Raw genomic sequence first — 11,809 nt, forward strand, 5'->3', positions numbered from 1 at the left:
AAGCTTTATTACTTAATTCATTTTATTACTTAGTGTTTCTCATTGTTCCACAATTCCTAATTTCAGACAAAAAAAACAAGAATGCAGGCATTCTGACAAATAATCCTCGGAGCATCCATGCAGAAATAGCTTTTCGGCAACTCAGAGGGATAAATCTCTCTCCACCTCTTTTATCACATCAGAGTATGGCATCTCCAACTACACAGATGTACCAGAGCAACCCGGATGAGGGAAGGTAAAATTATTCTGTGTTTTAATATCATTTCTCATCATTAAAAAAAAAAAACACTCCCCAAATCTGCTAGTCATGTATAAAAAAATAGGAAATATTGTGTTTTACTATTATTTGCTTACTGAGAGCTGGGAAAAACTGTCAGCATAAGGCTTCTTCTCCCACATTCACCCCACTTTCCCAAAGTCCTGTGTATTTAGATCATAATTCTAAGAGGCTTAGTAATGGCTGTTGAAGTAGAATAGTTCTCATCTAATACTTATATGAACACTGAAATAAACACTTGTAATTGCATTCTCTCCCAAATCACTTCTCAAATATGCAAAGCAGTTCACTTGTATTTTCAACAAGAGAAAAATTCAATTCTGAAATCACAAAGCCCAAGAATTTTTTAAATTCTTCAAGCCTCTCCTCTGGGAGAGGCTAGCCCTAGTAGCCAGCTCAATGCCTGAGAACCTGCAACTTCTCATCAGGAATCCACTCTATTGCTCAACACCTGTCCACCTAGATTTCCAGTTATTTCCTGTCCACCAGCTTCTTGATAGCCAAGCTCCAGTCATATATCAGTGACCAACTCAGCAGCAGACCGAGGGTAGGCCTGGCTCTCGCTCTACTGACTTCCCTGCTAGTCTGGTCACATTCTGCGGACTCCTTAGGATAACCTGATTTTTAGATGGCCAAGAATAGGATCACTTTCTCTGTTGTACTGTCTTTTTGAAATTGAACACATATAAAATTTTTTACTGTAAAATTACCTTAAATTAGCTGATCCATTAAGAAAATAAGTCATAATTATTTGACTCATAAATATTTTATTTCTGATAGAATTCCTGGCAGTACTTCCCAAGATCAAATCAAATGAAACTGCCTAGAGAAATGAATATACACAAAGAAACCTATTTCTGTTTAGGAGTTATACAAAAACTAGCAGACAAAGCTGGTGAAAAAAAATATGAGATAATCATGTTACTTATTTTACTGAAGCACTTCAGTTCCATATGAATATAATCTCTATCACCCTGGTTGAATTTTATTTAATATCACCCCTCTTAAACTCTCATTATGATTACCTTTATTATTCATTTGAATTCCTATATTAGAAAAACCATGAACCATTATATCATACAATTTGAAAAGATAGAAGTGACATAAAACAGAGAATCAAATATTTAGTCCTAGTATTGGAAGCATTTAGTTACAAAATCTTATTGTAGACTGTCATATTAAGATACTAAAAAAGGCAATTCTAGCAAATAAGTATATTTTATTTGTTGAATATTTATTTAGTTGGAGTTACCTAAAACTAAAGCATACATTTCTTACCAAACACAACTATTACTAAAGCAAGTTGAACTTTGTTCACTGAGCTACAAATTAGTATTTTAGGACTATAATTGGGAAAAAATACCTTAAACCGTATCTTCCCTAGGATTTGTTTAGAGATGCAAATTATGGGCATCAGTAGTACATTCTAAAGGTGGCTAAGAGTTGGTGCAACCATGTATTCATGCTCTAAGAATAAAAAAATACTATTTCAAATAAAGGATTTGTTAATTGTACCCATAGTAATATAATTTTACAAGCAGTTTTAGGCTAAAAAGGACAAACTGAGTGGACACATTTAAATTCAAGACCCTTAACAATTGTATTTCACTGGAAATAATTTTTCTAAAACATTACGCTGCATAGTACTCGGACAGATCACAAATCAATCAAATATGGTTTTGAATTACATTGTTTTATTAAACATAGTTCTTTAAATTAATGACTCACTTGCCAATCATATTTTTATATAAATGGCCTGTATGATTCATGAATTATTCTACTAAAATTTTCCAGGTATTGGTTCAACATTGCATGTAGTTTTCCTACTATTTTAGATGTTCCTTACATGAAAATAAATTTTTACTAAAATGTGTGTATTTTATAATCTACCTGGAAATAGGCTGAAAGATATTTTGGAAACTAATTCCAATGCATATGCAATAATTTGTATCTTTTCATCTTTAAATGCTGTATGTTTATGAAGTAATCATGTAACATTTAAAATTTCAAACTTAATAGATTGATTTGATACTTCTTAATGGGTGGTTTTTATTTTTTTTTATTTTTTATTTTTTATTTTTTCCAGAGAATGGGTGGTTTTTAAACCACTATTGCTCTTAGGTGGAAATAAGATCCTTTGTTTAAAAAACAACTATGCAGTTCTTAAGATGTCCAGAAGATGTCTTTATTGCTCTTTAGTTTTGACAACTGCTTTCCTTGCAGTGCTCCAATGATGGTCTGTTCTCTGTTACTAACTTGGTATCATCGGCTTTTTTCTTTTATGATTTTGTATAAATGAAATACTGAATATATGTTGCTTTTGTAATGACAATTATCTTTAAATAATAAACTGGGTGGGAAAAGTAAATGTAACTGTCTTTCACTTAGAGAAAAGGAATTTTCAAGAATCAGAAAAGTATGAAGCAGGAAAAACATACCTCATTATTCAACATCCCTTTAACATTTAGCACACTTTCTTGTAGCCATTTTTTCTATGCATTTGTAATATATTTGAGATCTCTTATTTGATTTTTATGTACTATACATCATTAAATTTAGATATATCTTACCATTTTATTGTAAATTTTTAATTATATCTGAATTTCTTCTTGAAAGTAAATTAACTTGTAATACATATTTTTTTTTAATTGTTTTTAGAGAGAGAGAAGGGAAGAGAGGAAGAGAGAGAGAATCTTAAGTAGGCTCCATGCTCAGCACAGAGCCCATGCAGGGCTCAATCTCACAACTCTGAGATCATGACCTGAGCCAAAATCAAGAGTCAGATGCTTAACCAAGTGAGCCACCCAGGGACCCCAGTAATAATACATAATTTGATAGTAACACGAAAAATAATGTCAACATGTGCTTAGGCATTGCTAGGTACTATACAGAAAACAGACATGAATCCAACCTTTAGAACATTTTAATATGAATACATGCTAAATAATTTCATATAAAGCAATGAGGGAGATGATTACTAGCATAATTTTCACAGTTCTGAATCTTTTCTGCCATGAGAGCAGATGACACTGACATGATAAGACAACATGCTCCCCTGGGAATGCTTAGATGCGTTAAGCCATTGGTTATGTGCAGTTCATAAAACAATAGCTAAAACTTCATCCCTTTCCTGTTTGACAAAACAAAAAGATGTAATTGAACAAGAGGGATGTTTTTATAAGAGTGACTTTAGATCTGCCCTGAATTATTTAAGTAAATAATACACACACTGAGGAATTTAAGTTATAGTTACAAATTTTTTGTAACATACTTCACAAGTGATTACGATAAAACAGGCAAGTAGTACTTTAAATTTACAAACCACTAGCCCATATTTTACATGGTTATCCTAATAACCCACTCTATGGAGTAGATATGAAATGTATTTTCTCCATTTATATATAAGGAAATGGGAATAAGAAAAAGAGTAGATATCATATCAAATCCTAGATTTTTTCAACTCCCAATTCATTACTTTTTCAATTACTATGAGTGAATCAACATTTAATTATTATTCATGTGCTATGTAACCAGCTGTCATAGAGCCCTAATATATTAAAAACTGTAAACTATCATTATCTTCCAGTGTATTTAGCTTAGGGAAAATGCATAATTTCTACAGTAAAATTAGTCCTTTGCTCCCAGCAAATGTCCTGATAGATTTATTTTGTATGTAGCCATATGCATGAATACATGACTTGTTTTAAATTAAAAACAATTCCACAAACAATATGGAAAGCTAAAAATTAGGGCACTTTATAAATGAGGAGCCTACAATGCTGAACTGAATATAGACAATATCAAAGTGATCTTTCAGTTTCTATATATGAAGATTGACTATAATTATTCAATAAGAAATTTATTATTTACTTCTAATTTTATAGTTCTAGACTTCTCTGATTATTGACACAAAATTAACTATGGTTGTGAACATAGTTTTGCTTAGAATATTTAATGTGCACTGCATATGTATGTTTGTAGGCATTCATGGCCAGTTTTAAAATAATCCTTACATTTAAGTAACATGCCATTTCATTATTTATTTGTATCTTTCATATATTATGAGAAGTGTTTGTTTTAGAACATTAGATCTTATTGTTAGTCATGCTATAGGCTTTTAGTTTCAATTAAATGTTACGTAAAAAGAAGTAAAATATTTATAGTTCTATAAGAGTAGAAGCAAGCACTTATGGCCAAGTTCTGTTGGCTATTCAATGAATCAGATCAAATCAATTTTTTTATGAGGTAGAAACTGGCTGATTTGTTAGATTCCTCTATTATAATACTTAGAGCTTCTGGATGACTTCCAAGTGCTTACTTGCTTTCTTATTCATCTCTCTGTGCTTGCCTTCACTATTGAATACTACTTTTTAAGATTTTTATTATTTTTTTAAGTACACCCAACCTGGGGCTCAAACTTACAACCCCAAGATCAAGAGTCTCACTCTACCAACTAAGCCAGCCAGGTGCCCCTATTGAAATAGTTTCTTGTTTTGTTTTGTTTTGAAATAGTTTTAAAGAAAAACTGTACAAATTGCAATTTTAGGGGGCACCTGGGTGGCTCAGTCAGTTAAGCATCTGTCTTCAGCTCAGGTCCTCAGGGTCCTGGGAGTGAGCCCCAAGTTAGGCTCCCCACTGCGGTGGGGGGAATCTGCTTCTCCTTCTCCCTCTGCCCCTCCCCCTGCTTGTGCTCTCTCTCTCTCTCTGTCTCTCTCAAATAAATAAATAAAATCTTTTTTAAAAAATTGGAATTTTAGTTCACAGTCGCCTTTAAGAACTAAGTCAAGAAGCACGCGGTTATTTTTTAGTAATATTTTATTTCCAGAAGTTTTTATCTTTTAAAAATATGAATTATAATATTCTTTATTACTATTTTTATTTTATTGATGAATAAAAATGTTTTTTAATCTGGGCATTTGGGTGGCTCAGTTGGTTAAGCATCCAAATCTTGATTGCAGCTCAGGTCATGATCTCAGGGTTGTGAGGTCCAGCCCAGCGTCAGGCTCTGTGCTGGGCATGGAGCCTGCTGAAGATTTTCTCTCTCCCTCTGCCCCTCCTTTCCCTCCTTCTTTAAAAAAAAAAAAAAGAAAGAAAGAAATGTTTTGCAAATACTGAAAAGACACTTCTCAAAACCAAATTTGTGGGCAGCCTGGGTGGCTCAGTGGTTTAGCGCCGCCTTCAGCTCAGGGCTGATCCTGGAGTCCCGGGATTGAGTCCAGAAGTCGGGCTCCCTGCATGGAGCCTCCTTCTCCCTCTGCCTCTCTTTTTCTGTATCTCTCATGAATAAATAAAGTCTTTAAAAAAAATTTGTGCATTTTTTCTATCTTAAATTTTTGTTTTGGTGAGGATTTTTCCTTACAATTATGATAACATGAATGATTTTATAGCCAAAACATGAAATGCAGTAACTTGAATGTAGAATATCCAGAGGGACACCTGGGTGCTCAGTGGTTGCATATGTCTGCCTTCAGCTCAGGGTGTGATCCTGGAGTCCCGGGATCGAGTCCCACATTGGGCTCTCCATACAGGGAGCCTGCTTCTCCCTCTGCCTGTGTCTCTGCCTCTCTCTGTGTGGCTAGCATGAATAAATAAATAAAATCTTTAAAAAAGAAAAAAAAAAGAATATTCAAAGGAATTCAGAAGTAGCTTTGAAAGTGGTAAGCATCTGAAATCAAATTATTAACCATTTATGTTTTATTTATTAGGCCTTTCTTTAACTGTATGGTCTCTTCAAGATATCAAAAACCAATTCATCAACATCATCATTTTCTATATAAAATACATGTGATTCTGAAATGCTGTTTAAAATTAAAATAGATTTTTCTTTTTCTCATTAAAAATTAGTATTTCCATGGGCTATGGATAACATTCTAATTAACTTACAAATGTTTAAATATATTTCATACCAAAAGAGTTAGATTTTTAAACATAACAAAGAGGGGGGAAAGGTTAGTGATGATCTTACTATTTTTGTAAGCCATTTTTGGTTACATTTATTTTTAAATAACATCTTTATTTTAAATTAAAAAAAAATAAGATCATGTGGTATAAAAGCTGTAGATTTTAATCAGGGACCTGCATGTTTTACACCTTGCTTACTATAAAACATTCTTTTCTAGAAAATGTTTTAGTTCATTTTAGCAGTTTAGCTCTACTAAACTTTAGTTCCATCTTTAATTATAACATAATTATAATCTTTAATTATAGCATAATGTACCCTTTCTCTTTTCTTCCTCCCCAAAATGTTTTGCAAGTATGTTTCTCAAAGATCAACCAAAAGAGGCTAATCTGTAAAAAAATATATCAATAACATTTTAAAGTTTCTAGTTATTTCTTATTTCTTCCCATCATTTTGACTGAAAACAAGTATTTACAAACACTGGTAGCCTACTTTCTTATGGTCTTTCACTTTTTTATGAAGTGCTTTAAAAGAGTTCAATCAACCTTAATGGTGCATTTTTAGTTAAGGAAATAGAATGGGGAGAAGTCAATTTGAGCTCCCAGACGAACAAGTGTCTTGAGAAAGAATAGGCATAAATGGATTTAGAAAACAGAGAGAGTAGGAGTAAAATGCAGTGAGCAGAGCACTCAGGGAAGCCAGATACAATGGAAAGAGTAAAATACTGCAGAGCTTTTTAAGCTACATACAATTGGAACAATGGACTTGATCCAGCCATCTATGTTAAACTGTTAAAAGGTGAAAAGCAAGCTGGAATTCTATAAAGAGTGTTGAGGAACAGTAGAATGAAGAGCTTTAAATCTAAAGAGAATGAATGCAGTCATTCAATAGGATGGAAATGAAGTCAAAATTGGCATATTTCCCTGGTTAATTTACCTTGTGAAGGACTCTGTTCAGTTTTAGATATTAAGCCATTATTAGCAACAAAATAGTCTTTAAATTGCCACCTTTGGAGTTTTTAAGCAACAATATAGTGTACATCTGTGAATTTCATATGTACATACCACATACACATATACATGCAAATAAAGATACAACACATAGGTCTCATATAATTGTAACAATTTAACATTATAGACTACAGCAATAAGTACACTATATATGTCAAACTTACCATTCTTTAAAAACAAGGCTAATTTAGAGTTAGTGACAAAGATGCAAGTGTACAATTACAAAAACTTGAAAAAGAAAACTAATCTAGAATAACACATGTAACACATAGAACAGAATACTGTGGAGTGATTGAATGGCCTAATGTTTTCTTAATTAGCTGACAGTCAATCAGAAAACTTTTTTTTACATTTTGGGGAAACTTTTATTGAATGTATCAATATACTTTCCTGCTTTGGTAACTAAAATAAATAAAATTTTATTTTCAATGATTTATAGTGAGAGCCTCATGGTGATAGTTGTTAATAATTTACAATTTTACAGAAATATAGCTGAAGAAAGTGTATAAAGTATGTCCTGTACTGAGGACATAATCTTGAAAGTTGCTTATGGCCAAGAACTAATATCGTATTATATTACTACTATGTTTTGAATGAAGGTATATCTATGGAACCAAATCTAAAACATCTATAAATAATTTAGAAATTGAGTAAGACTAAAATCCAAACATGTATTAATGTTAACAGGTTGGGCTATTTGTTAACTCTCAAAAAAAGAATTAGCCATATAATCATCATCCTTTTTTCTGTTATTAAGTGCTCTACATATTTATTTATTTTCTTTAGACTTAGTATTATTAACTGACTAATATTGACATTATCAAGGATTTAAACAACAGCTACAATGGACTTCTACAACACTGAAGATTTCTTAGTGTCACAAGAACCGTTTCAATACAATGCTAATTTCAGATTTTTTTCAGTGCATCGTAAGAAAATAAGAGTAGAAATATGTACTTACAACATGAGTATTTTGGTTGACTTCAATACTTAGAAAAGAAATAATCAAAAACAGTTATTAAAGATAATAAAGGCCAAACTTAATTTTTTTAAAAAATTTTTATTTATTTATGATAGTCACACAGGCAGAGAGAGGCAGAGACACAACACAGGCAGAGGGAGAAGCAGGCTCCACGCACCGGGAGCCCGACGTGGGACTCGATCCCAGGTCCGCAGGATCGCGCTCTGGGCCAAAGGCAGGCGCTAAACCGCTGCGCCACCCAGGGATCCCCAAACTTAATTTTTAAAGAGTATCATTTTCATGGCAGAAACAAAAAAATGAAAGAAAATTAATTTTTGGTTGGAAGCCATTTCTCTTATAACTCAGAAAGTGAAGTAGTTGTTTCTAATGTTAGATGCTGCATATTTTTAATCACTTTCAATCATATTCAAAAGATCAAAAAAGAATACTATGAGAAGTCTAGATGAGGAAAATCAAGTGAAAACAAAGCAGAATATTGGTATCAAGGTAATTTTATTCATATTGATTATAAAGAAGTTTACCTCCTTTATTGGATCATAAACATTTATTTTACCCAGAGAACAATTATTAATATATACTGTTTTGTTTCTCACTGAATTTTATAATTGTATTTATTGTGTTTATAATGAGTCCTTCAATGATATGTGGCGGGAAAAGAATAAAAATGATTTTTTTTAAAAATTCTAAAATCTACTCACTAATTTAACTGATGGTATAAGATTATTTAAAAAATATTAGAAATTTATGGGCTTATAAGTTTTTAAAAATTGATACTATTCCTTTGATATGTGTCACTTTTTCATGTATGTGTGATCAAGCCTACTATAGCTAACTGGACTATATACTATTTTTTTAATATTTTTATTTATTTATTTGAGAAACAGAGAGAGTACATGCACACACCAGTTGGGAGGTAGGGGGAAAGGGAGAAGCAGACTCCCCGTTGAGCAGGGAGCCTGATATGGGGCTCAATTCCAGGACCCTAAGATCATGGCTGGAGCCAAAGGCAGACACCTAACCGACTGAGCTACCCAGGTACCCCGAAATGGCCTATATATTAAAGAGCTAAGCACATGAATAATGTTTTGGCAGAGAATAGAAGATACACAAGTAACAAAAAGAAATATATAAATCAAAGAGCTGTCTTTCCACATAGTAGATCATTTCTAGTTCCTGACATTATACTATTATTGTTCTTTTACATTTATAAAAGATGTATACTTCACCATCTGGGAGACCAAAAACTCACAAATATACCGTATCAAATCTTCAACTGAAGATATCAGTATAACAAAGAAAACAATATCAGAGCCAATTCCATGATCTATGAAATTATTTCCCCTAAGAATTACAAGCTTAGAAGACTTCAGGGACCTGTCATATAACCTAAATAAAGGAGATCAGATAAAACAAAAATTAACAGCCAGAAATATAATTGACTGCACTCTTACTAAAATAAAATGTGCTAGCTTCCATTTGCCCTTCCAGATATACCCACCACCTTTTTCCTACATTGTGATTCTAGAGAATGACTCATCAATTGACAAAAATCAATTGACAACATCAATTAGGGTTCTCTGTCTCTCTATCTGGCAGGTGGGTTTAGCCAATGGGAGACACTGGCAGTATATCAAAGAAAGGGAGAAGAATAAAATTTAGGCTTTAGTAGTAATTCCTTTACAAGGGCCCCAGCTCCTCTTGGGCTCTCCTAAAACTTTCTGGATTCTAGCAAACTCCCTCCTCTTACCTTCAGGCGTAAGGCGGTTGCAAATTTGTAATGTTTCACCAAAGCTGGTCTTTTATTATTTGTTACTCATCTGTTTGGAACTGATACCTGACATCTTTTTCTTCTACAGCAAGATGTTAATGTGAGGTTGGACTTGTGATGTGCTGCATAAAATACAGACTTCAATTCTGGGAGCCATATTTTTAAATCAGCCTCATGGGAAAATAAAGTGTTCCCAAATACAGGAACTTTAATTATGGATAAAAATCTTTGCACAGTATTTTTACATATTACTCCTGCAAAGTCTATGGAATTCTGGTACTCCAATGTCACTTTATTTAATTTTAAATTCACTAAATTCCACTTATAACTATTCATTCTCATTATCATTATTGAGAAAACTGCACAATTAGTTCATATTCTTAAAGTTTGAAATCCTGTAAACATTGAAATTTAGTCTTAAAGTCCATAATTTTAGAAGTGTCATCAGACCATCACTGATTTTTCTGGAAGTTAATTTCAGCCTAAGTAAGGGGGCCAGACTACCCTTGTCAAGTTTGCAAAGATTAAATTTCTCTAGGATTGAGTAAAGTAAACCATACATCTGTGTAACTACTAGTGAATGTCTTTCCCGAGAAATTTTCAGAGCATTTAGATGTAATATCTGCCAAAAGGCTGTCCTTAAACAAATCTTCATTTGTGATCTGAGCCAAGAATCTTGTGGATAATTTGCACAAATCAGTTTTCCTGGTTGAAAAAACTCTCTTCAAAACCATGCTTGACTAAGCACCAAATCTGTTGTGCAGTACAGCAATCTATAGCATTGCGCATCCAGCTCATTAAGCTCCCGGCCCCACTCCACCGCCAACTGTACTGTGGCTTTTTCCCTCCTCAATTGTAGGTAATTTACTATTTTGGGCTAAAAGCCTAAAGAATTATTTTTCTTTATTATTAAATCTTATTAGCTGTAGCCCTGTGCCATGCTCCAGAATTTTTCTGTTTCCTTTACTGGCAACCAGTATTTAAGGTTTATGGTTAGGTCCTCCTCTGTGGTTGCTGATGGTGATTTTTTTTTTTTATTGTTTCTGTTGTTGTAGTTGTTATTTTGTTAGAAATTGGGGGACAGTGATTCATTTGCCTATCTTAATCTAGAAATTCTTAATGAAGATTTTCATGTCTTTCCTAAACACTTAAAAATAATTCATGTGTGTCTTTAATGTCCAAAATGCTGAGTAAAGCTATATCAATCTAAAGGGAATGTAGTGTATTAAAGATTGGTTTTTATCAAGGTTAGTAGAAATGAAATGTGTTTGATTAGTATATTCAAGAGGTATATACATAGAAACTTTGAGGAACATTAGACAAAATGGGAAACCCAACAGAAATAAAGAATGTTTTGCATTTTTTTCAACCCAAGGAGTTGAAAGAAAGCTAAGGATGCTACCTACCAAGGATTAAGGTTTTGGTGAAGACTTCTTCATGACTACTATAGGTTGTCCTGGCAATGGGAGCCCCACCATATGAAAGTGATATTATGATGAAAACAAAAACAACCAAACTCACACACATGAAGTACATGAGAATTAAAGGCAAAATAACTTACGTTCTGGCTAGCTCTATATTGGGAAAATGTCTGGGGATGTTAAGTTTGAGTGTGGTTTATGCTGTATATAATCAGATAATGTAATCAAGTGTTATGTATCCATAGTAACTTATCCGTTGTACTTATGGCAATCATAACCTGGAAGAGTTTTTACATTGAGAAAATAAAGGAGCTTATTATCTTCCTGTCAAGTATAAGTTGGCTGGGGATTTAGGGAGTTCCAGTTCTTTGTTGTTTACATAGCTTTCCCCATCCTTTGCTATGGGCCCAGGTTTATTCTGCACAAATAGAAAAGTGGGATTAGGACTAAGA

The 11,809-nt window shown here is 33.0% G+C and overlaps 1 protein-coding gene across 10 annotated transcripts in view; it reads left to right on the plus strand.

The window, feature by feature from the left end:
- LRRC9 (leucine rich repeat containing 9) overlaps positions 1-2,645 on the plus strand; it is a 125,039-nt gene extending 122,394 nt beyond the window's left edge. For 9 of the 10 annotated variants that reach the window (XM_026000584.2, XM_072761676.1, XM_072761679.1 and 6 more), the window contains 2 exons: positions 67-235; positions 2,364-2,645. In XM_026000584.2, the coding sequence (XP_025856369.1) occupies positions 67-235; positions 2,364-2,511 (317 nt within the window). In that variant the 3' untranslated portion in view covers positions 2,512-2,645. Of the gene's footprint in view, positions 1-66; positions 2,317-2,363 lie in introns of those variants that run through there. The other variant, XM_072761677.1, reaches the window with a different exon arrangement.
- Positions 2,646-11,809: the final 9,164 nt, after the last annotated feature.

Source organism: Vulpes vulpes, chromosome 6 (assembly GCF_048418805.1).
Source record: "Vulpes vulpes isolate BD-2025 chromosome 6, VulVul3, whole genome shotgun sequence".
Taxonomy (NCBI): domain Eukaryota; kingdom Metazoa; phylum Chordata; class Mammalia; order Carnivora; family Canidae; genus Vulpes; species Vulpes vulpes.